Consider the following 21,334-nt stretch of genomic DNA (forward strand, 5'->3'; position numbering starts at 1 on the left):
AATACAGGATGCTGTTTTGTTCATAATTGTTTATGCAATTTACGAAATTGTTTGATTTATATGAGTTAATTTAGACGTAATGCATGTTTTTCTTTTTATAGACAGTTATTTCCTTTGCGTTGGCAATTTAATGTGCTGCATTATTTTGCTCATTGCGCCCTCCTGTGGCCTCGGGAAACAAGACAAAAGTTTCCTTCAGACTGCATATAAAACATTGGTAAAGAGATATTTGTTTAATTTTTATTTTGTGTTTGACTGTTAAAACAAAAAAATATTTGTTGTGTGTCTCAATAAATTGGGTTAATTAAAAAAATACAGTGGTTAAATTTAAACAGTTTTTTCTATTGCTCTTTGTTTTAAAAAAGGTTATAAAAAATGTCAATAATTATCGATACTGAACGATATGAAACATTATATTGTTGATACATTTTTTTGCTATATCGCCCAGCTCTAGTCTGAGCTCACACCAAAGGTCATCTTATGAAGACCTCAGTGAGGACACCTCCTTGCTTTGAATATTTTTGATGTGTGGTGTCATCGACCATCACCTTTACACACACACGTGTCCGTAAAACAGCAGGGCATTGGCCTCACTGAAACGTCTAATTAAAGCTTTTAGTGTGTGGGTGCTCACACTCTTGGCAGTTCTAAATTAAACACATCCCACCTGTTCCTGACACCTGCATAAATCAGCTCCTCTCTGCCCTGGCTAATGGATTGTTGCTGACCAGACTTGACATCAGCCGTCGTAAACTTGGTGTACTCTTGGGTACACAAGGTTACAACCCGTTTTAACACCCATTTTGGGTGATACATTTGAAATGGATGATGCTAAAAACAAAGTCCAAAGTTAAACTGGGTCCAAAATGGTTTCAGCTTCAGCCACTTCAACCACGTGATTGAAAAGGCATTTGCGGCCAACCCTAAACATCACTTTTATGTTTAGATTAATATAAAAGGAATATAAATATGAAAATAATGTGCCTATTATTTTACATTTCTTATAGATTTATTTATTTTTTTAACATATTTAGTTTGTTATATTTGTATATTATATTTATGATTATTTTTGCACTTGTAACAGACTGACAAAGTGAGCGATATGTATGGAGTGATGTGTGTAATCTTGTATAAATGTAACCTATTCCATCATTTATTTACAGATAATTCCACCTGGAGGCAACACCTCATTTGATGTGGTGTTTCTAGCTCGAGTAGTAGGGAATGTAGAAAATACCTTATTTATTAACACATCGCATCATGGAGTGTTTACATACCAGGTACATTTCATTCACTTAATAATGTTGTGCTGTGTTTGATGTACAATTTTTAATGCAATGATCCTGAAAGAACTGTTGTTTGATTTTAGGTGTTTGGTGTGGGCATCCCCAATCCCTACAGACTCAGGCCCTTTGTAGGGGCCAGAGTTCCAGTAAATAGCAGCTTCTCTCCACTCATAAGCATCTTCAACCCTCACAGTGAACCACTGCAGGTACACAAAGCACCTCAGCTTACCATAGTGCTCCTATATCATTTTTTTTTTTTTTACCAGTGGGCCATTTTGGCTGTTTGTCTAAATAAATATGTCTGCATCACCTCATGTTTTTTATGGTTTTAGGTTGTAGAGATGTACACCAGTGGAGGAGACCTACATTTAGAGCTGCCTACTGGACAGCAGGGTGGCACCAAAAGATTATGGGTGAGCACTTTTTATTCACACTTCAATGTTGTCATTATTGTAAATCACTGTTGTGGTAGAATGAATTGTTTTCATATGCTACATTTTTGGTGTTCTGTAGGAGATCGCTCCATTCGAGACAAAGGGTGTGATGAGAGCTAGCTTCTCCTCTCGAGATGCTGACAACCACACAGCCTTCATCAGAATTAAAACAAATGCGTCCAACGAGGACGAGTTTATCATCCTCCCTGTAGAGGTTGAAGTCACCACAGGTCAGTTGAAATAACCTTTCTTGATACCATCTGATCTTCTGTACTTCAGCACTGATGTTTTGTGCATTTTCCCAGCACCTGGTATATACTCCTCCACAGAGATGCTAGACTTTGGTACACTTCGATCGCAAGGTGTGCTTTTTCCCTATTTCATTTGATGGTAGCTTGGTAGAACAGCAAAACTGTTTGCAGGATACTGTGGAAAAACTTACAAATATCTGTGTCCTTTCAACTTTACAGATCGACCAAAACAACTGAATTTGCATCTGTTAAATTCAGGAGCAAAAGATGTATCCATCATGGTAATTTGTAGGGCTTGTTTGTACACTACTGTTCAAATGTTTAGGGTTGGTAAGTTTTTTAAAAAAAAAAAATTTTTTTTTTTAAATGACTCTCTTATGCTCACCAAGGCTGTGTTTATTTGATAGAATTGGAAAAATACAGCATAAACAGTAATATTGTGAAATTATTTGCAGTTGAAAATAATTTTGAATGGTAGTGTAAATCTGAAGATCTGGCAAAGTTTTTGATCTAACCAGTGAATAAAATATCCTTTTTAATTCTCTTAATGTGTTTTGTGTTGTATAGAGTGTTAGGCCAACTCCGTCGAATGAAGCGGTCACAGTGGATTTCAAGCAAATTACACTAAAAGCTGGAGAAAGCCGATATACCAAAGTTGCGAGTATTAGTTTTGATGGTAAGTACTAGGGGTGTAATGATTCGCTCGTTTTATCGATGCATCGATTACAAACCCTGACGATGCATATGCATCGATCCTGAAACATGATTTTTGAATCGTGAATCATCGATTTCGGACAGTAATCATTTTAAAATGCTAAGAATCGAATGAATCCCGATTTCTGTACCGATTCAATGCTTTCAAAATATATACACATTAAATTACTACAAGCACGAATTAATGGAGACCTTGAACGGTGTTCGTGCCTCGCATCTCTCCTTCACACGCTCCACTATTTGCCGCCTGTGACGGTCACAGGATTGCGCTCGCGTTCTGTTTGTCTCACTGACACATTTTTTGAGCAGCTGATGTGTGATCACTCCTTAGTACTCGTGACCAGTAATGCTAAAGTGAAGTAGTAGTTTTGCTTTTCTCTGTAGTTTTTCAGTGGCTCTCGATCATACTGACGACATTACCTGAGCAGTCGTAGGTTGCGCATTTATTGCATGAACGGAGCAAAAATGTAAGTGTCTAAAGCATACGCACAGTTCCATTGAATGATAAATGTGTTTTAACAATTTCGTTGAACCGAATGCACGGATGCACAACCGAATGTATCATGAGGTTTATCTGATAATCAGATGCATGAAAGTAGCGTTTGTTGCTATAGCAAACAGACATGGGGTGCGTTTTCTTTCAGAATCCTCATTCGCCGATGGAGAGGAAAAGTTAAATACTATAGCTTTTTTTTTTTTAAATTAATGAAAATGATATAAAGAAGTTTTCGCACTGTATGAGAAGTGTTTTTGCTCTCAAAGAATTTAAGACGTGTCAGGAAATGTCTAATATGGACAAAGGCATCTATATCTGTAGCTAAGCTGAATAAAAAGCAGAATGAACTGGTGAAACGTCAATAAACACAATAAATAAATAAAATGTACGAATGATGCAGTGCTAATTGACATTTATTACAGTACAGAAACTATAAAGTATATTTTCTACCTAATTCTGTGCAGAAAATTGAAATAATTGTTTGTAGTATATAAAACAATCATAAAATTGCCATTAGGAAAACATTATAGATTACAAATGATTGATTATTGTCCAGCAGTGTATTTGATTTCTTATAGCAAATTCAAAGCAAGATAAGAAAATAATTCTGTATATATATATATATATATATATATGCATAGGCCTACATAAAATTATTGTATTCAACATTTCTGTCACTTCTGAAATGATGGCTACGCCCCTGGTGTGACAAAATGTTAGCCTGTACATGATACTTTTAAAACCTTTTTTTATTTATTTATTTTTTTAAATCTTGGCTTATGTACATTTCTACATATGCCATGTCATGCCATAGTATCATTAAACTAGCATCTAACAATGGACAAAAGTGTTTTTTTTTCTCTCTAACCTATGGTTCTCTAACCATAAAGGCTGCTGTGTAATTTGCCCCCTGACTACGTATTTAAAGAATTTAGGGGAAGCATTTAAATGGCATTTGTTGTTTTTTTACATTCCAGCTTCAAAAGCAAGGAGATCAGACCAGTTTTCTGGAAAAATAACAGTGAAGGCAAAAGAGAAAAGCTACTCAAAACTTGAAATCCCTTACCAAGCTGAAGTTTTAGAAGGGTAAGATTTCTTTAAGTTCACTAGTATATATTTACATTTTTGTAACTAGTTCACAATGTACTTATGCTCACCGTTTCCAGGTACCTGGGCTTTGACCATACATCCACCCTGTTCCACATCAGAGACAGTCCTGTAGATCCAGTGGACAGGCCCATTTACCTCACCAATACTTTCAACTTTGCCATACGCATCCACAATGTGTCCCTTCCAGAAGAAGCCAAGACTATGTTCAATGTAAGCAATTATTCTAGCTTCTGGATGTGGGTATTCACATTTTTGTCAGAAGAAAACATCTTTATAGAGTGCTAAATTAATTTTTATAATAATAAATTAATATTGTTTGTTTTGTTTGTTTTTTTGCAGGTGCATAATTTCAGCATGCCAGTTCTTATCCCTGCCCATGAGTCCCGCTATATTTTCTCCCTTCTGTTTCGACCAGTGCGACCCTCCATCCACATCGACAGCAACATTCTCCTCATCACTAATGCTTCTAAATTCCACCTGCCAGTCAGGGCCTACACAGGCTTCTTGGAGGTATGTTAGGAACAGCCTGAGCCTACATGTGACAGACTGTCACTAATGTAACCCAATTATGAATTTCAGACTTTGTGAAATTTAAATGTATAATTTTTGAGATTAATTGGCCATGATTTGTCTTTGCTTTCTTATTTAACAGCCCGTTGTTCTTCCTCCCTGTCTTCGAGATCACATCCTAGACTTTGGAGTGCTTAGTGCTACAGACACCAGCAGTTTGGTGTTTGTGGTGGTCAACAGCAACCCAATTGAGGTACGAGGTCATCATGTTCAGTACAGTGTGACATGTCATTTGGATAAAAATAACAGTTCTGTTGAAGCTTTTAAAGGGGCCATATGATGTTGCTAAAAGAACATTATTTTGTGCATTTGGTGTAATGAAAGGTGTTTATGCGTAGGGCTGTCACAGTGAGGAAATTTCCCTTGCGGTAATTTTGAGTGGCTCAATAGCGCGGTATGTGGTATTACCGCCATATATATATATAATTTGTGTGTATGTGTTACGATCTAACTAACGAGGTCATATTCAGAAGACAATGAAACCGAAACCAAATAGCGTTGAAACAGGAAGTGAAGTTAACAGAATAGGATGACAAAATAACGGTCCACATAACGGAACATAAACCTGCCAATAAGATTGTTAGGCTATCGTTAGCCTATATGTATAACAGTTAGCCTAGTTGTAATCTGATTTTCTAATCTGACTACACAAGAGACTTTCTATTGATATTTCCACCTGTGCCCATTCTAGACGGGCTGTCAGTCAGTGCAGTTACAGTGTTGCGCCACAAGGTGGTGGAACGTAACTGTCATTCAACTACACGTTCAAAAATGCTGATTCATTCATTCAAAGAGACGTAATGAAACACACTGTAGAAATAATTTTAACTTCGAGCGACACTTTAGAAGGCTCAGCTGACCAGCTATGCGTCGATGCTAAAACAGATTTCGCTTTCCTTGGACATGACAACCTATTTTCACAAATATATATGACTCTGCCTGGAGGACAGATGCAAGTAATCGTACTCGCTCAGTCGATCTCTCGGATATAAAACACGCAAAAATCGCGGTTGCTGCGGTTCTTGCATTCCTCTGCGGTTTGCTCGTCAATAGCGCGGTATTGCGGTTATCGTGACAGCCCTATTTATGCGGTTTAAGGTTAAAAAAACACATTATTTTCCACATACTGTACATTATTGTTTCTCCTCTATGCCTCGCCTTTCTGAAACATGTCGATTTTTACAAAGCTCATCGGTCTGAAAAGCAAGGTGTACTGTGATTGGCCCAGCTATCCAGTGCGTTATGATTGGCTGAATACCTCAAGCATGTGACAGAAATGTTACGCCCCTACCATATTGTGATGATGCCCTGTCAGGCCGGAGCGATGATTCAAAAACATGAAAACCCATTATAAACAAGGCATTCGTTACATCCAGTGGGGACATAATTATTGATTATAATGACTTGTACTGTCTTTTTACGCGTTGCGTTGCATCGCGCCACGTAAACATAAAACCATGTCTGCATTTATGATCGGAGAAATGACAAACACCTACTCTTCACTGCCCAAAACACTCGCTTTAAATATAAAAAATATAAAAACTCTTTAAATATAAAAAAAACTTACAATCTGTGAGTCAGAACAGCCGGCATTGTAGTCTACTCTACCAGGATCAGTAAACAGTCCTCCATAAAATGTGCTGCACACATCTGAGTATTTGGGTTGAACTGTTCTGGAACAGTGTTGTAAATACAACTTAACCACTGATTTCTAGTCGTGTCCATTTTTGGAAAGCTAAGTAGTTGCGCTTTCACAACGAAACACAGCGTCACACACGGTGGCCTAGAGTGAGGAATGGCCGGAGGGCTAGAGTGAGCAGAGGTAGTTGGCTTGAGAACGGCACGGCCCGCGGATTTGCCGAAGGAGGCTTGCGGCAACCACATGTGACGACCCCGGGATGGACTCTAGGTATGTGGGGGCGTGTTAGAACAAGCCGTTTTAGGTAGGTGTGGCTGACTCTTAACTTTTATAAAGAATATCTCTTTGGATTTGAGACTTTAGTTTGCAACTTTACAGATCTTCTTTATGCACCAAGAGCTTGTAACACTCCAAAGAGAAAGGAAAAATTTTAATTGCATTATATGACCCTTTTAAGACATTACTGAAGTGAACAGTGATGTTGATATGGCTTTGTCTTTATAAATACATTATTGAGAATTTATGGAAATCATATATATTACAGAGATTTCTCTGTCCTTACAGTTGGAGATAAAGTCATGGTTGGTGACAGGAGACAGTCTGTCAATGGAGTTACTTAGCACCGAAAGAGGGAACCGAAGTATAGCACTGAGCAGAACACAAGAGCTCCAGAAGACATCAGCAGCCCAATACAAAACCGTAAGAACCGTCTTTACTACTCCTTTACTGTCCGTTACCAAAACTTGTAAATGTGTCATATCAGAGTCATTTTCTATGTAATGGACAGCATTACACGGGGCTTAACTTGTCTTTATGCTGGAATATTCGCTAACAAAGAATAATAACTGTATTTCATAATAAATATCTGATAAAAGTATTTATAATCCACATACAAAATAGGGGACGCTGGGCAATATTGGAATTTGTATTCAAAATTATGTCTGTTTGTATTTTTATACGAAATGTAAAGAAATTGACTTGCCACCTGAAATGAGACACTCCCCTACAATAAACGTTGATTAAATTTTATTTTACGAAACCGTTATATATGTATTATAAATATTTTATGATCTTTATTTATGTCAGTGAAAATAATGCAGATATTAAAGATTGGAAACGTAATTCATAATCAAGAGGAGCCATACATGGCTATCTCAGTGTACAGATTGGATTATATCTGCAGGCAGTCATAGGACTTCCGGTGGATTCTTTGCATGTCCGTACTTGTGGTAAAATTGCAGAAGTGTTGCAAGATTTATGGTTTTGGATTACTGCAAGCAAAGGTTTTATTTTAGACATTTTTCATTTTTTAAAGACCCAAAGTAAGACCCAAAGCAATGTAAACCGAATGGGACAGTTCACATAGAAATGTTTCAGTTAGACTGTTGTCTGTTGTATACTTAAGAATACAGTTACACTGGAGTATGTATGTTTATTTAGGAAAAGCAGGAAGGCTACAGAACTGTCATTTGTATGTGTAGGTGTTCATAACTCCATATTGCATGTCTGTTTTCTCACAGGTCATTTTAGCCTCAGGCTACTACGCAGCATTTAAAGTCACTTTGGTAGCTAAAGCTCTAGAGGGAGTTTATGATGGAGCAGTACATATTACAACAGACTATGAGGTATGTGTTTCATCCAGAAAACAGGAAGGAGGCAATTGAAACTGAACGTTCAAGCTACTTGCAGTCATTTAATGTAGAGAGGGACACCGATCCTCTCAAATGGTGGAAGGAACATGAAACACTCTTTCCAGCTCTGAGCCACTTGGCAAATAAGTATCTTTTGGTACCAGCAACCAGCAACCAGTTCCCCTTCTGAAAGGGTATTCAGTTGCAGTTGTGACATTGTAACCTGCCACAGGGCATCCCTGAAGCCTGAAGCTGTTGCACAAAACCTGTAAGATATATATATATATATATATATATAGATAGATATATATATACACACACACACATACACCTTTTTTTTTTCTTTTTTTTGTACACACACATGCACGCGCATATATATATGAAAATATAAATAACACTGTGGCAACAATCAAACAATGCTTTCCAAACCTTCAGTTTATCTGTGTCTATTTCAGATATTAACCATCCCTGTAAAGGCTCTCATAGCGGTAGGAACATTAAGCTGTTCACCCAAACAAATCATTCTTGTATCTTTGCAATCATTTGCAATCAAGTCAACGATATCGCTGGAAATGAAGTGTAGTAAAGTATTGTATCTTTGATGTGATTCTCTTGTTTGTTTAGGGTTGAAGCTTTCTTCGAAGTGAACACAGATCTGCAGAAGAATGTGCAGGCCAAAATCTTAGCGCAGCTCACATGGCCCTTGCTGGTTAACTCATCACAACAGATTTATTTTCCTCTCACAAACACCAACAGCTCATCGGTGAGTGTATACACACTGTATGTCGACCGATTGATCGGTTTTGCCGATTAATCGGCACCGATAGTTGATTGCCGGATCTATCGGCTATTGGCAGAAATCCATGCCAAATTGTTTTTCTGGGTTTCGTCCGTTGCTGGAGCGGCTGAGAAGGTCCACTGTCATTAGACAGTACAAGAACAGCCTCTAGAGGCGGAAAACACCATGTGCTGTTTGTTTTGACACATGACACTGTGTGCTGCACAGAGCGGGACAATTCAGATGCGGATTTAAAACGAACAACAAAATGGTGTGTATACAGTATACTATACTGCATGTTTTCATCATTACTACGCAGTGTTGGGCAAGTTACTTCCAAAATTGAATACATTGTATATTACTTAATACTGTCTTTTGAAAGTAATTAGTTTCATTACAATATTACTGTCTCTGAATTGTAATGCGTTACACTACATTTGAGTTACTTTCACTTTCAAGCACAAACCGCAATTACATTCAGAAATTATAGCGGTAAATAAAGCAGAATGTTATAAGCCCTAATGTACAAACTATAAACACAGCAGCTAGCCTATAGGCTATATTAGTTCTCACTCCACAACAAATCCTTCAATGCTATGACCTTTATGTAGATATTTAAAGATTGCCATCTTTAAGCATGACTTTTGAAATGAAATAGTAACACTTTACAATAAGACTCCATTTGCAACATTAACTAAGGTTGATAAAAGCTGTTAGAAGTATTGTTCCTTGTTAGAGTGTTAATTTTGACATTTACTATTATATATTTTTTTATTTTAAAGTTGCTTCAGTAAACATTAATGAACTATGAACTAACTTTAATGATCAGTATATAATTAACATTAATATTTTTTATTCATTTAGAAAGTATGGTTCAGTACAGTTTCTTTTTAATATTAAAGCACTACTTTAGTTTTCGTTTAGTATCCATTTAAAAAACTATTCGTTGATTTATTGGTAAAATCCACTATCGGTCGATAGAGGTTGACCGAAATGAGTTTTTCACTGGCCGATGCGATATTTAGAAATCAGGGCAGCCGATGGCCGATATACGATGCCGATTTTTTTTTTGCCCGATATTTTGGCCGATTTTTTCTTTTTTTTCTTCTTCATCTCATAAAAGTGAGTTTGAGTAAATTATTATTGCAGGGTACAAGATAGTAATAGTAGTAGTAGCCTAATTCAGAGTAATAATACATGGCTCAAAACTTAAGCACCTTCTCAAAACAGTTCTGAAGCATGCTTTTTGTTTATGTTTGCTGACAGTCACCAGTGTTTCCCACAGACTTGCAAATGCAAAATGTGGGAGTGGGAGATATAGTGGTTTCCCCGGTAACGGCTGTAATCTAATAAGCACTGCGCTCACAAACGCTACTTTATCAGGCATTACAGGAAAGACAAAATGAAAATTACATCGAAGCTTTTCTGAAGACGGTCGGTTCTTTTCAAAGATACATTCATATAAAAACACCCGCGTTGCATTTTAGTTTTGAAACGTGCAGTGCTCAGTTAATTCAACAAAGTATAAGCCTTTTGGGAAATCTATTTGTGGAGGTGACGAGCCGCCACAAATAACTCAATGTATGGGAAACACTGGACACTGCTATAAGTCAAATGGCCAAGTGATAACAAAAATAAAAGAGTTCACACATATTACACAGCCTGCTGCTCATAACTGCTTAAAGGGATACTCCACCCCAAAATTTAAATTTTGTCATTAATCACTTACCCCCATGTCGTTCCAAACCTGTTAAAGCTTTGTTCGTCTTCAGAACACAATTTAAGATGTCTTTCATACTTTTCTGGACCTTGACAGTGTAATTTATTTGGCAGTCAATCGGACAGACACAAGCCTCCCAGTTTTCATCCAAAGTATCTTAAATTGTGTTCCGAAGACGAACTAAGCTTTTACGGGTTTGGAACGACATGGGGGTAAAGTGATTAATAACAAAATTTTCATTTTGGGGTGGAGTATCCCTTTAAGAGTGCACTGGCCACGAGCGATGACATCGTGGATGCTATTGTCGGACCTACACACACATTTCATGAGGAAAGTTAACGTGCACGTTATAATCAACCCAGTAGTTTCATCTGAATTGCTTGCGTTTCTACTTTCACATGCAAATGACTTGTTGCACTTATGAATATGATAACTTTCCGGCATCAATTCTAGTAGGGTAAAACGTAATTACGCTTTCGAAATGGTCTGTTTTGCCCTGCCATCATTGGCTGAAGCTGTGTGTGAACAAGAAGCGGCTGCAGAGTTTGAGTTGCTCCGTCTCTCACGCAGCCAGAGAGAGATTCTCCGGCACCGGCATCAATTCTAGTAGGGTAAAACGTAATTACACTTTCGAAATGGTCTGTTTTGCCCTGCCATCATTGGCTGAAGCTGTGTGTGAACAAGAAGCGGCTGCAGAGTTTGAGTTGCTCCGTCTCTCACGCAGCCAGAGAGAGATTCTCCGGCGTTCTGCAGCGACGCTTAGCTGCCCGCAGATGCGCCTGACTATAAATCGGCCTAATTAGCAGCACAATCTGCCTTTGACGATTAATTAAAAAATGCCAAAAATTGGCCGATTAATCGGCTGACCGATCAATCGGTCGACCTCTAATACACACGTCAGCTCAGTTTAACACATTTTACCATGTTTAAATCAACTATAGTATTTTCCCTCAAGTCAAATACACTGACCTGAACTTGTGTCTTTGTAGGAAGAGGAAGTGATTCTAGAAAACCCAGCTGATGTCCCAATCTACGTTCAGGTTCTTCCTGTGGCTCTTTACCCAAATCCCACTGTGTTCACAGGCAGACTTGCCGACAGGTAAGGCACTTCTTCTGCACTAAACCAGTTATAGATGTTATATGGCGCTTTTCCACTGCGTGGTACGACTCTGCTCGGCACGGCTCAGTACGGTACGGCACGGCCCGGTTTGTGTTTCCACTGCAGTTCAGTACTGCTTTAGAGTGGGTGGGATTATTCACATGTCGTTTATAGTTGCGCCACCTCTACTGCTGCGACTCCTGGAAAAACGTTTTCATTCCGCGTCGCCCCATCAAGCTGTTGCTGGATCCACTCCTCTGCTATCAACGAGAGGAATGTCTGTATTTCCTCAACAGACAGCGAAACAGACACTTTTTAGTTGTTAAAAAAGGTGCGCTCGTTCAAAACAGTTGCGTTCGATCCTTCTCTGGCTGTGCTGATTTAAATCTAGAGGTTCTGTTGTGTTTGTGTCGCAAGTTCAGTGACACAGGTATAGTGATGATGCTCTCCGGCCATTCAGTGATCAGCAGAGTTTACATGTCCCGTTTTGATAACGGTACGGTTCACTTGGAACCTCAACCGAGGTGGTACTAAAAAAAAGTACCAGGTACCGTCACTACCGTGCAGTGGAAAAGCGCCAATAGACCCCTATATATGATGTGATGCGTTTTCATGTATGAAGACCTAATTATACAGTCTGTGAGAAATAGCAAGTGTGATTTTATAAAAACAAAATATAGCTAGCTAATTCAATTGAGAAAAATAGAGCTTTTTAAGTTATCTTGTGAAAATTCCTGTATTTTTTCTTATCACAATATGCATCACAGAAAGTGTCGTTTTTTTTGCAATATAGTGTAGCACTAATACTGATTTCATCTGATGTCTTTTTGCTGTTGTTTTTAAAGGTTTCCTTTAGGAAGGTTGTCTAACATCAACATTGACACAAATACACTGGAATTCCAGGTCCATAAAAATCACGTAAGTAACAGACTTATTGTGACCATGTAGTGACAACTTATTGTTTAATTGAATCAATTCTACTTCATTATTCTACTTTCTAAAATTAATTTCATGATATCCACCAAAATTAAGAATTGCTGTACAGTATTTGTGGTGTGTCTTTATGCTGCTAATGATTTCTGTATGTGTGTCAGTCTTCAGGGATGAAGAGTTTCACAGGATTTGTTGAAGGCTTAACTCGGCCCTATGTATACAACATGCTCCTTATGCCTGGTGAGATAAAGTCCTTCAACGTGAGGTTCAGACCCATCACTGATCACAGTGTCTCTTCTCTGCTAGTCGTCAGGTGAGCTTAGATTGCTAAAATGAACGCTGAAAATAGAATGGTGTGAGAGTACTGTTGTACATTACCCATGTCATGTTTGTACAGGAACAACTTGACAGTAGTAGACTTGATCGTGGTTCATGGACAAGGCACCACAGAGAGTCTGAGACTGGCTGGTAAAGCCCCAGGTCTCGGCAGCTCTCTGAGGTTTAAGCATACAGAGGCATTGCTCAAAGACTGTTCAGAAGGTAAGTGTCAAAATGAAATCAATTTCCAGATGTTTTCATTGTTATAAACTAGTTTGAGATTCTGTTCACATACTGCTTATGCTTACTGTGTTTCTCATTTCTTTAAGCTAAAGCCAAGGAACCGAACTTCACTCTTCGAAGGACTTTCAGGCTGGAGAACACAGGGCTTCTCCCAATTCACATTCGGTCTATGGAGATCAGTGGCAGTGCATGTGAGGGTTATGGCTTCAAAGTTCTCAACTGTGAAGAATTTGCACTCAAACCAAACACTTCAAAAGACCTCGTCATACTGTGAGTAATTTCATGGTTACGTTTTGTGAGGTTTTCTGTTGTACACTGTTGGTCAAATGTTTGGTCAATGTTTTTTAAAGAATTCTGTTATGCTGACCAAGGTTGCATTTATTTGATTAAAAAAAAAAAGTTTGTAAAAACAATAAAATGTTAAAATATTACATATAAAAAAATATATTATTTTAAGTTTTCTATTTGAATATATTTTAAAATGTAATTCATTGTCTTGATGTCATTGTTTAAAACAGTTTTTGCTGCTTAATATTTTTGTGGAAACCATGACACACTACTGTTCAAATGTTTAGGGTAAGTAAGATTACCCTAAAGAAGAAAGAAGAAAAAAAACTTTTATTCAGGAACAATAAAGACGTTTATAATATTACAAAAGATTTCTATTTCAAATAAATGTTTTTTTGAATTTTCTAGTCATCAAAGAATCTATGTATTATGTATCACAATAATATCATAAATAGAGTAAATAATTAAGCACCAAATCAGCATATTATAATGGTTTCTGAAGGATAATGTGAGATTGAAAATGTATTTTATATATTTTAAAATATATTAAAATACAAAACAGCTATTTTAAATTGTACTAATATTTCACATTATTAATGTTTTAATATTGTGAAATAATCAAATAAGTGAAGCCTTGGTGAGCACAAGAAACTTCTTTCAAAAGTGCACAAAATTTTTTTAAACTTTTGACCGGTAACTCATGTTGTGTTAACATCATTAAAGGGGTCATATGATGTGATTTCAAGTTTTCCTTTCTCTTTGGAGTGTTACAAGCTCTTGGTGCATAAAGAAGATCTGTAAAGTTGCAAAGACTAAAGTCTCAAATCTAAAGAGATATTCTTTATAAAAGTTAAGAGTCAACCACGCCTACCTAAAATGACTCGTTCTAACACGCCTCCACATGTCTACGTCACGATGTGGGAAATGTTCAACGCCGGCCGCTCCTTCGTCGAATCCGCCTGCCTCCGCTCACTCAAGCCCACCGTGTGTGACGCTGTGTGTTTCGTTGTAAAAGAGAAACTACTTTGGTTGGCCTTCCAAAAGAGGACACGACTAGAAATCAGTGGTTAAGTTATATTTACAACACTGTTCCAGAACAGTACAAACCAGATATGCAGATGTGTGCAGCGCATTTTGCGGAGGATGAGGACTGTTTCCTGTGAGAGTAGCCTACAATGCCGGTGTCTGTTTCTATAAAGTGGGGCAGTTCCAACTTTGCAAGGACAGTCTGGCGTTTCTGACTCTCAGCCTGTTAGTACGTTTTTTTTATATTTAAAGAATTTGCCAATGATGATTCAAACGCGAGTTTTGAGCAGTGAAGAGTAGCACTTGTTGTTTGTCATTTCTCCAGACATGGCTTTATGTTTACGCAGCGCGATACACAACGCAATGCGTAAAAAGACAGTATAAGTCATTATAATCAGTAATTATGTCCCCACTGGATGCAACAAATGCCTCGTTTGTAATGGGTTTTATTGTTTTTTTTTGTCTTGTCGTGCCGGGACACAGGGTATCACAGTATGGTAAGGGGCCTAACATTTCCGTCACACGCTTGAGGTATTCAGCGAATTACAACGCACTGGATAGCTGGCCAATCAGCGTACACCTCGCTTTTCAGAATGATGAGCTTTGTAAAAATCGACGCGTTTCAGAAAGGTGGGGCATAGAGGAGCAACAATGATGTACATTATGTGGAAAATATTATATTGTGTTTTTTTTTTTTACCTTAAACCGCATAAACACATTGCATTACACCAAATACACAACATAATGTTCTTTTAAGCAACATCATATGACCCCTTTAAAACTTGTACTTGCTCAAATTTGACACTTATTCCCATATATGCCTTATTTTAGAGTGTTCAATCATGAGGAACAGTTGGAATAAGGTGATTTCTATCTTGTGAATTCATGCAGGTTTACACCAGATTTCACATCATCCAGAGTGATCCGGGAGCTGAAGTTGGTGACTGCGGGGGGTTCAGTGTTTGCGTTTGTGCTGAATGCATCATTGCCATATCACATGCTGGCAGTGTGTGCTGAGACCCTTCCCCGACCCAACTGGGAGCTTGAGCTCTACATCATCGTCTCCCTCATTATGAGGTCTGATTTCTCATATCTGATCACCTGATGGCTAAGAAAGTCTAAAAAAAAGTCTTATAAACATTACACATCCAAAACTATGCCTTGGTTATACAGCACTCAATTCTGATTTGTTTTTTGAATCTTATGTTTAGTATTGACTATCCACACTGCTTTTTGTAGTTTTATGGGTTTTATTTCTGGAAAAAAAAAACTAGACTAAAGAAAGTCATGTTAAAGAAATGTTATAGATTTGTTATAGATTTATATTATGTAACTTGTGCATTGTGTTTGTAATGTATTAGTAATACTTTGCTAATTCTTTTTAACGTATAATATTGCTATATGTTTTAAACACATGAGATTAATAAAGTACTTGTCTCTCTTTCTGTGGATGATTAACAGTCTGATATTTCTCTAGCTCCATGTTCCTGCTAGTCATCGCTACTGCCTATCTGGAGGCCCAGGGAATATGGGAGCCTTTCAAACGACGGATGTCTGTGGAATCCAACTCTCCCATGGAGACTGGAAAACCATTTGATCTCAGGGAAATTGTACGAATTCAAAGTGATGCTAAGTGAGTGAGGATTTTTTCAAATTTTATATCCTTAATTTATGATGAAGTGATATTTCATTTTTGTTTCTCTTCTTTAATCCACATTTTATGTATGAAGTTTTACGAAATGCATTTAATCTGTTGCAGCTTGAATGATTTTGCCGACTCAAACCAGAACTCAACAAGAGGAATGTACGGGTCAAGCGGTGGCGTGCGGGCTGGGGGTCGACAGGGTGGTCCGCACTCCAGTTCCAACAGCAGCGGTGTTCTGCCAGACAGCAAGCCCAGATCTGGTTCAGGCCGTTCTGGATCTATGCAACACTCCTCCAGCTTTCCACTCACTAAAGATAGTGGCCAAGGACTGAGTCAGCTAACTAATCGAAGAGCCCGGAGTTCCAAACAGCAGCAGCAGAGCTCAGGCCTCCTGGAGGACCTCCCGAGCTCAGGACCTTCACAGTCCAACAGCACAAGGGCCAACAGTACAGAGGAACAGGATTACAGCCGACTTCTGGCAGCTATGGATAAAGACCTCGACAGGCCTGAGTCTCCTGCCATTAACGTGTCTTTACAACACAATTCACAACAGTATTCACAAAACAAAGGTAATATATAACAATATATCAACATAACAATATAGACTAATTTATTAGGGCTGGGGAAAAAAAAATTTTTTCCATTGAAGGCACAATATGTAATTTTCGCCGCTAGAGGGCATGTATTCAAAATAAACAAATAGACAAAGGAGTAGTTTTTGTGAGGCCGTGACTGAGTGTGGAATCATGGGAGTTGTCGTCTTCATCCCCACAGCCATTGGAATCCGACGGGACTCGGGCAGAAATCATGTTCATGGATGAGCTAATGATTTATTAACGTAGTAGAATGAAGCAGGGTGAGGCTGAAAGCTGTCGAAGTGAAACGAGGCCGCTGAACGAGCGTGACACACAGCTCAAAAGCAGCGGAGCTTTTATTATGCCACAGTCGACCTTTTCCGCTCCTTCCGGTCGTGCGTATGTGGGGGGAAAAAAGCAGCGCTGTTTTATCATACTAGATACATTTGAAAGTTCTGATATAATGCTACTCTGTGCGGTCGTCACCTGACTAATAAAACGCATAACATATTAAAGTGTCTTTGGTGTTTCCGTGTTTTCTACAAAAAATCGAAGGGGTTATGACGTCATTGGCAGGTGACACAATGACACCATGGACACGCTCCATGTCACTAGTTAAAATTGCTTATTTCTCTGGATTTAAACATTCTTTGAAACATTTAGGATAATGTAAGTACACAAGTCAGCAAAATATATAACACAGTTCTAGTGGTTTTTGTATATTTTAATAAAATCTTACATGTTTGCCTTTAATCGTTTTTTTTTAAATGACGTCGATTCGATATCGATTCTCAAAAGCCGCAAATCGATCTTTTCCGGTATTTATTTCAGCAAACATTTAAAACAAGATCTGATTAATGTGAATCTTATCATTAGTCTTCTCCACTAGATGTCACCCTTACGCAATGTTACAACGGAAAGCTTGTCATTCATTCAGTGTTTATCATGGCGGAGATACTGTTGACAAGAACCAAGAACAAAGCATGCATGATTTGCAATGCTCAGGTAAAATTCTATAGTAATACTACAAATCTGTGGAAGCATTTGACATCACGCGTAAAGGCGCCATTGTTTCCGCAATGAATGGTGGATGGTGCGACACACTGTTTTGTTTACTACACACTTACTAAAGCACGGACGATGCTCGCGGTGTCTTCAGCCTCTGTCATCTCACTATGATGATGTGAATACACGAATATCATCTCCAGCTGCTCTGAGAGTCACTTCATTAGCATTTTACCGTTTACTTTGACATAACTACCATCATATCACATACACAGCAGCTGCAAGTTCCTCACGGCAACCCGTCAAAATAAAAGTTTACTTCAACGTGAAGAAACTGTATCAGAAATATTACTATTTAGCAGTCTTAAGACTCAGTGTAACAACAATGCTACTACTAATAATAAATATTAATAATTCTACTAATAATCACATTTGTTTCCTTTTTAATTTTAACAGTAAACCTCTGATGTGCAGCACTTTGTTTGCCAAAAAATGAAAGGGTTTAATTTTCATTTGATTAGGATAAATTAAATGTTTTATGCCTTCATCTGATTACCAGAAAAATTCACAACGTTTTATTAGGCCCTATTATTGTTTAAAAAAGGACCCTATACAAAAAAAGAATAAGTTTAAAATACATGCCTGTGGCTCTTGATTTCTTTTTATTAATTCACCATTTGTAAACTGATGTTTACTGTTCATTTTTTAGAAATATCAATAGCATTTGTATTAAAATTATATTCACAGAATGTAATCAAAAAATCGAGAATCGAAACGAATTGATAGCTTGCGAATCGAAATCAAATTGAATCGGGACATCTGAATCAATACCCAGCCCTATAATTTATCATGCCAGGTGTTTGTCCCAGAGGACAGTGTAATTTGTGAAATGCACAATATAATTTCTGTTAATTTACTTTTATTTTTCAGTGCTTGAATCAAAAGGGAAAGTGAAGAATAAAACAAAAGCTCTTAAAAAGAAAGAGGAGAAAGAGAGGAAATCAAAGGGAAAGACTCAAGGAGAAGATTTAAAAGAGCCACTGGCAGACAATGATGACAGCTCTTCTACTACCACAGAGACCTCTAACCCTGACGTGGAGGCCAATATTAAAGAGGTATACACGTGAAACATACTAGACCCACCAGAGTAATTCCCAAAACAAACTTGGTCGAAAATGTACATTCTAAATGCACTCTTTGACTACAATTTGTCGTCTTAACCAGGAGCCAGTGAAAGTGAAAGGAAAATCAGTGTCAGTGGACAGTGGAAAAGAAAGAGAAGAAATTACTCCCTCTCCTACTAAACCAAAAACTAAGAAACCACCAACCACAAAGAAGGAGAACCAAGTGGAAAAATCCAGGTTTGTTCAGACCGCTGCCATTGAAGGTGACGTGTAATTTCTGTCACTAGGCCCTGATACTCATCATGGTGAAGAGGTAGCAGGGCTTGCAAAATCGTTAGCCCGACGTCCCGGGGCTATTGTGTTTTCCAGTCGGGCTAATAAAATGTTTCACCACTCTGCCCGAAGGGCTATCTTGAACAGTGATATAAAATTCCTTCCTTGATTTGCGTTGTTCACTAGCTTGTAGGGGTAAAACGGATCATAGTTGATCATTTAACATTCAACGTGTTTTAAACATTCAAGTATTTTAAACCATTCACGCACATTCGGAGCTGCGCGCACTCATTCAAAGCGCGCACAGAGAGCCGTGTTTCAGACAATGTGCGCACAGAATTGATTCCTCTTTCACGTATTCTTGCATCTGAATGAACACATACACACAGAATTATCTCAAAATAACTGTCTCTGCAAGTATTCTCGTAAACACAGTCGGTTATGTCTTAAGTGAACGTGTAAACTGGTGAAAGAAATTTCAAGTGCATCATTATATTGGATCAGTGCATTCGGTCTTAAAGGGGCAGCAGCCTATAAATACCTGCTGTTCCATAAGCGCCACCTGCTGTCAGTGAGTGACATTTGCGTCTCATTCACAAAGCTGAAATCAGACCAATCTGTTTTTTCTTCAGATTTCGAAATTATACAATCTAATTGCAATCTAAATAACATGCATTTAGCATTTTTGTTTGGATCGTGATTAAAATGCAGTGGTTGCCTCCATTTTAAATGGAAAAAGCACAGTCAAAGCATTAGTTTGTTTATATGAAGAGATTTTATTTGTTTTATTTAAATATTTGATTGGGATTTGTTTTAAAATTTCAAGTTAGTTTTATTGTTTGACACTTTTAAATTTCACAAAGAAATGTGCAACATTTTGTTGGAGAAATAATAAAAGGACACCTTTTATTTATAATTTGTCTTAAATATAATTTTATCAAAAAGAAAAATTGTAAGAAAATTGTATTGTGAATCACATCGCGTTGTGAGTTGAGTGAATCGTTACATCCCTATATGCTGCTAGTCTTTGCTGTGGTATCAAAGAAGTATTCTGTTATTTAAATAAAGAACCATATATTTTTTTGCTCACCTGCAAAATGACCCGATCTGTTACTTAAAATCTGATATGACAATTCAATATGATCCGAGCCGTGAGATTTGTGATCCGTTGCACCCCTCCTCTTGACTTGACAGTGAAAAAAGCGATCACTGAAGTTTTTAATCATGCTGATTTGTCCGCAGTGAAGTTCAGCCGATGTCTTTTTTTTTTTATTCGGGCTACTTAAATTCATTTTGGGCTACCAAAATCTGAAGAATGTCTGCCCGAAGGTCCACCAGTGATTTTGTAATTTTGCGAGCCCTGGGTAGGATATGTCTGCATTGCCATGCGCCGTTCTGCTGGGAGCTATGCTTAGATTAATATTTAAATGTGTTGCACGGAATCCTCTCAATAATACAACAAACACACCACAATAATGACAGCAGTGAGAAAACAGCAGTTAGGAAAGCATCTGATCATAGGGATGTGGATATGTTTTCACCAGTTCCGCAATTCAGCTTTCCAGTCAAGTCCTATTTACTTATGATGCTTTAATAAAAATGGCTTTTAAACATTCAAGTATTTTAAACCATTCACGCACATTCGGAGCTGCGCGCACTCATTCAAAGCGCGCACAGAGAGCCGTGTTTCAGACAATGTGCGCACAGAATTGATTCCTCTTTCACGTATTCTTGCATCTGAATGAACACATACACACAGAATTATCTCAAAATAACTGTCTCTGCAAGTATTCTCGTAAACACAGTCGGTTATGTCTTAAGTGAACGTGTAAACTGGTGAAAGAAATTTCAAGTGCATCATTATATTGGATCAGTGCATTCGGTCTTAAAGGGGCAGCAGCCTATAAATACCTGCTGTTCCATAAGCGCCACCTGCTGTCAGTGAGTGACATTTGCGTCTCATTCACAAAGCTGAAATCAGACCAATCTGTTTTTTCTTCAGATTTCGAAATTATACAATCTAATTGCAATCTAAATAACATGCATTTAGCATTTTTGTTTGGATCGTGATTAAAATGCAGTGGTTGCCTCCATTTTAAATGGAAAAAGCACAGCCAAAGCATTAGTTTGTTTATATGAAGAGATTTTATTTGTTTTATTTAAATATTTGATTGGG

General features: G+C 37.8%; 1 protein-coding gene across 1 annotated transcript in view; it reads left to right on the top strand.

Moving 5' to 3' along the window:
• LOC107548642 (transmembrane protein 131-like) overlaps positions 1 to 21,334 on the top strand; it is a 52,612-nt gene that overhangs the window by 26,030 nt on the left and 5,248 nt on the right. The window contains exons 4-28 of the mRNA XM_016229413.1: positions 1,164 to 1,280; positions 1,370 to 1,492; positions 1,619 to 1,699; positions 1,800 to 1,950; positions 2,026 to 2,082; positions 2,191 to 2,252; positions 2,539 to 2,647; positions 4,159 to 4,267; positions 4,348 to 4,501; positions 4,631 to 4,801; positions 4,944 to 5,054; positions 7,065 to 7,199; positions 8,021 to 8,125; positions 8,587 to 8,666; positions 8,756 to 8,894; positions 11,619 to 11,728; positions 12,574 to 12,646; positions 12,823 to 12,974; positions 13,059 to 13,201; positions 13,309 to 13,492; positions 15,428 to 15,613; positions 16,014 to 16,169; positions 16,296 to 16,750; positions 18,692 to 18,876; positions 18,986 to 19,122. Coding sequence (XP_016084899.1) covers positions 1,164 to 1,280; positions 1,370 to 1,492; positions 1,619 to 1,699; positions 1,800 to 1,950; positions 2,026 to 2,082; positions 2,191 to 2,252; positions 2,539 to 2,647; positions 4,159 to 4,267; positions 4,348 to 4,501; positions 4,631 to 4,801; positions 4,944 to 5,054; positions 7,065 to 7,199; positions 8,021 to 8,125; positions 8,587 to 8,666; positions 8,756 to 8,894; positions 11,619 to 11,728; positions 12,574 to 12,646; positions 12,823 to 12,974; positions 13,059 to 13,201; positions 13,309 to 13,492; positions 15,428 to 15,613; positions 16,014 to 16,169; positions 16,296 to 16,750; positions 18,692 to 18,876; positions 18,986 to 19,122 — 3,485 coding nt within the window. The remainder of the gene's footprint in view (positions 1 to 1,163; positions 1,281 to 1,369; positions 1,493 to 1,618; positions 1,700 to 1,799; positions 1,951 to 2,025; positions 2,083 to 2,190; positions 2,253 to 2,538; positions 2,648 to 4,158; positions 4,268 to 4,347; positions 4,502 to 4,630; positions 4,802 to 4,943; positions 5,055 to 7,064; positions 7,200 to 8,020; positions 8,126 to 8,586; positions 8,667 to 8,755; positions 8,895 to 11,618; positions 11,729 to 12,573; positions 12,647 to 12,822; positions 12,975 to 13,058; positions 13,202 to 13,308; positions 13,493 to 15,427; positions 15,614 to 16,013; positions 16,170 to 16,295; positions 16,751 to 18,691; positions 18,877 to 18,985; positions 19,123 to 21,334) is intronic.

Source organism: Sinocyclocheilus grahami, unplaced genomic scaffold (assembly GCF_001515645.1).
Source record: "Sinocyclocheilus grahami isolate Dianchi unplaced genomic scaffold, SAMN03320097.WGS_v1.1 scaffold352.1, whole genome shotgun sequence".
NCBI classification, from domain to species: Eukaryota; Metazoa; Chordata; class Actinopteri; order Cypriniformes; family Cyprinidae; genus Sinocyclocheilus; species Sinocyclocheilus grahami.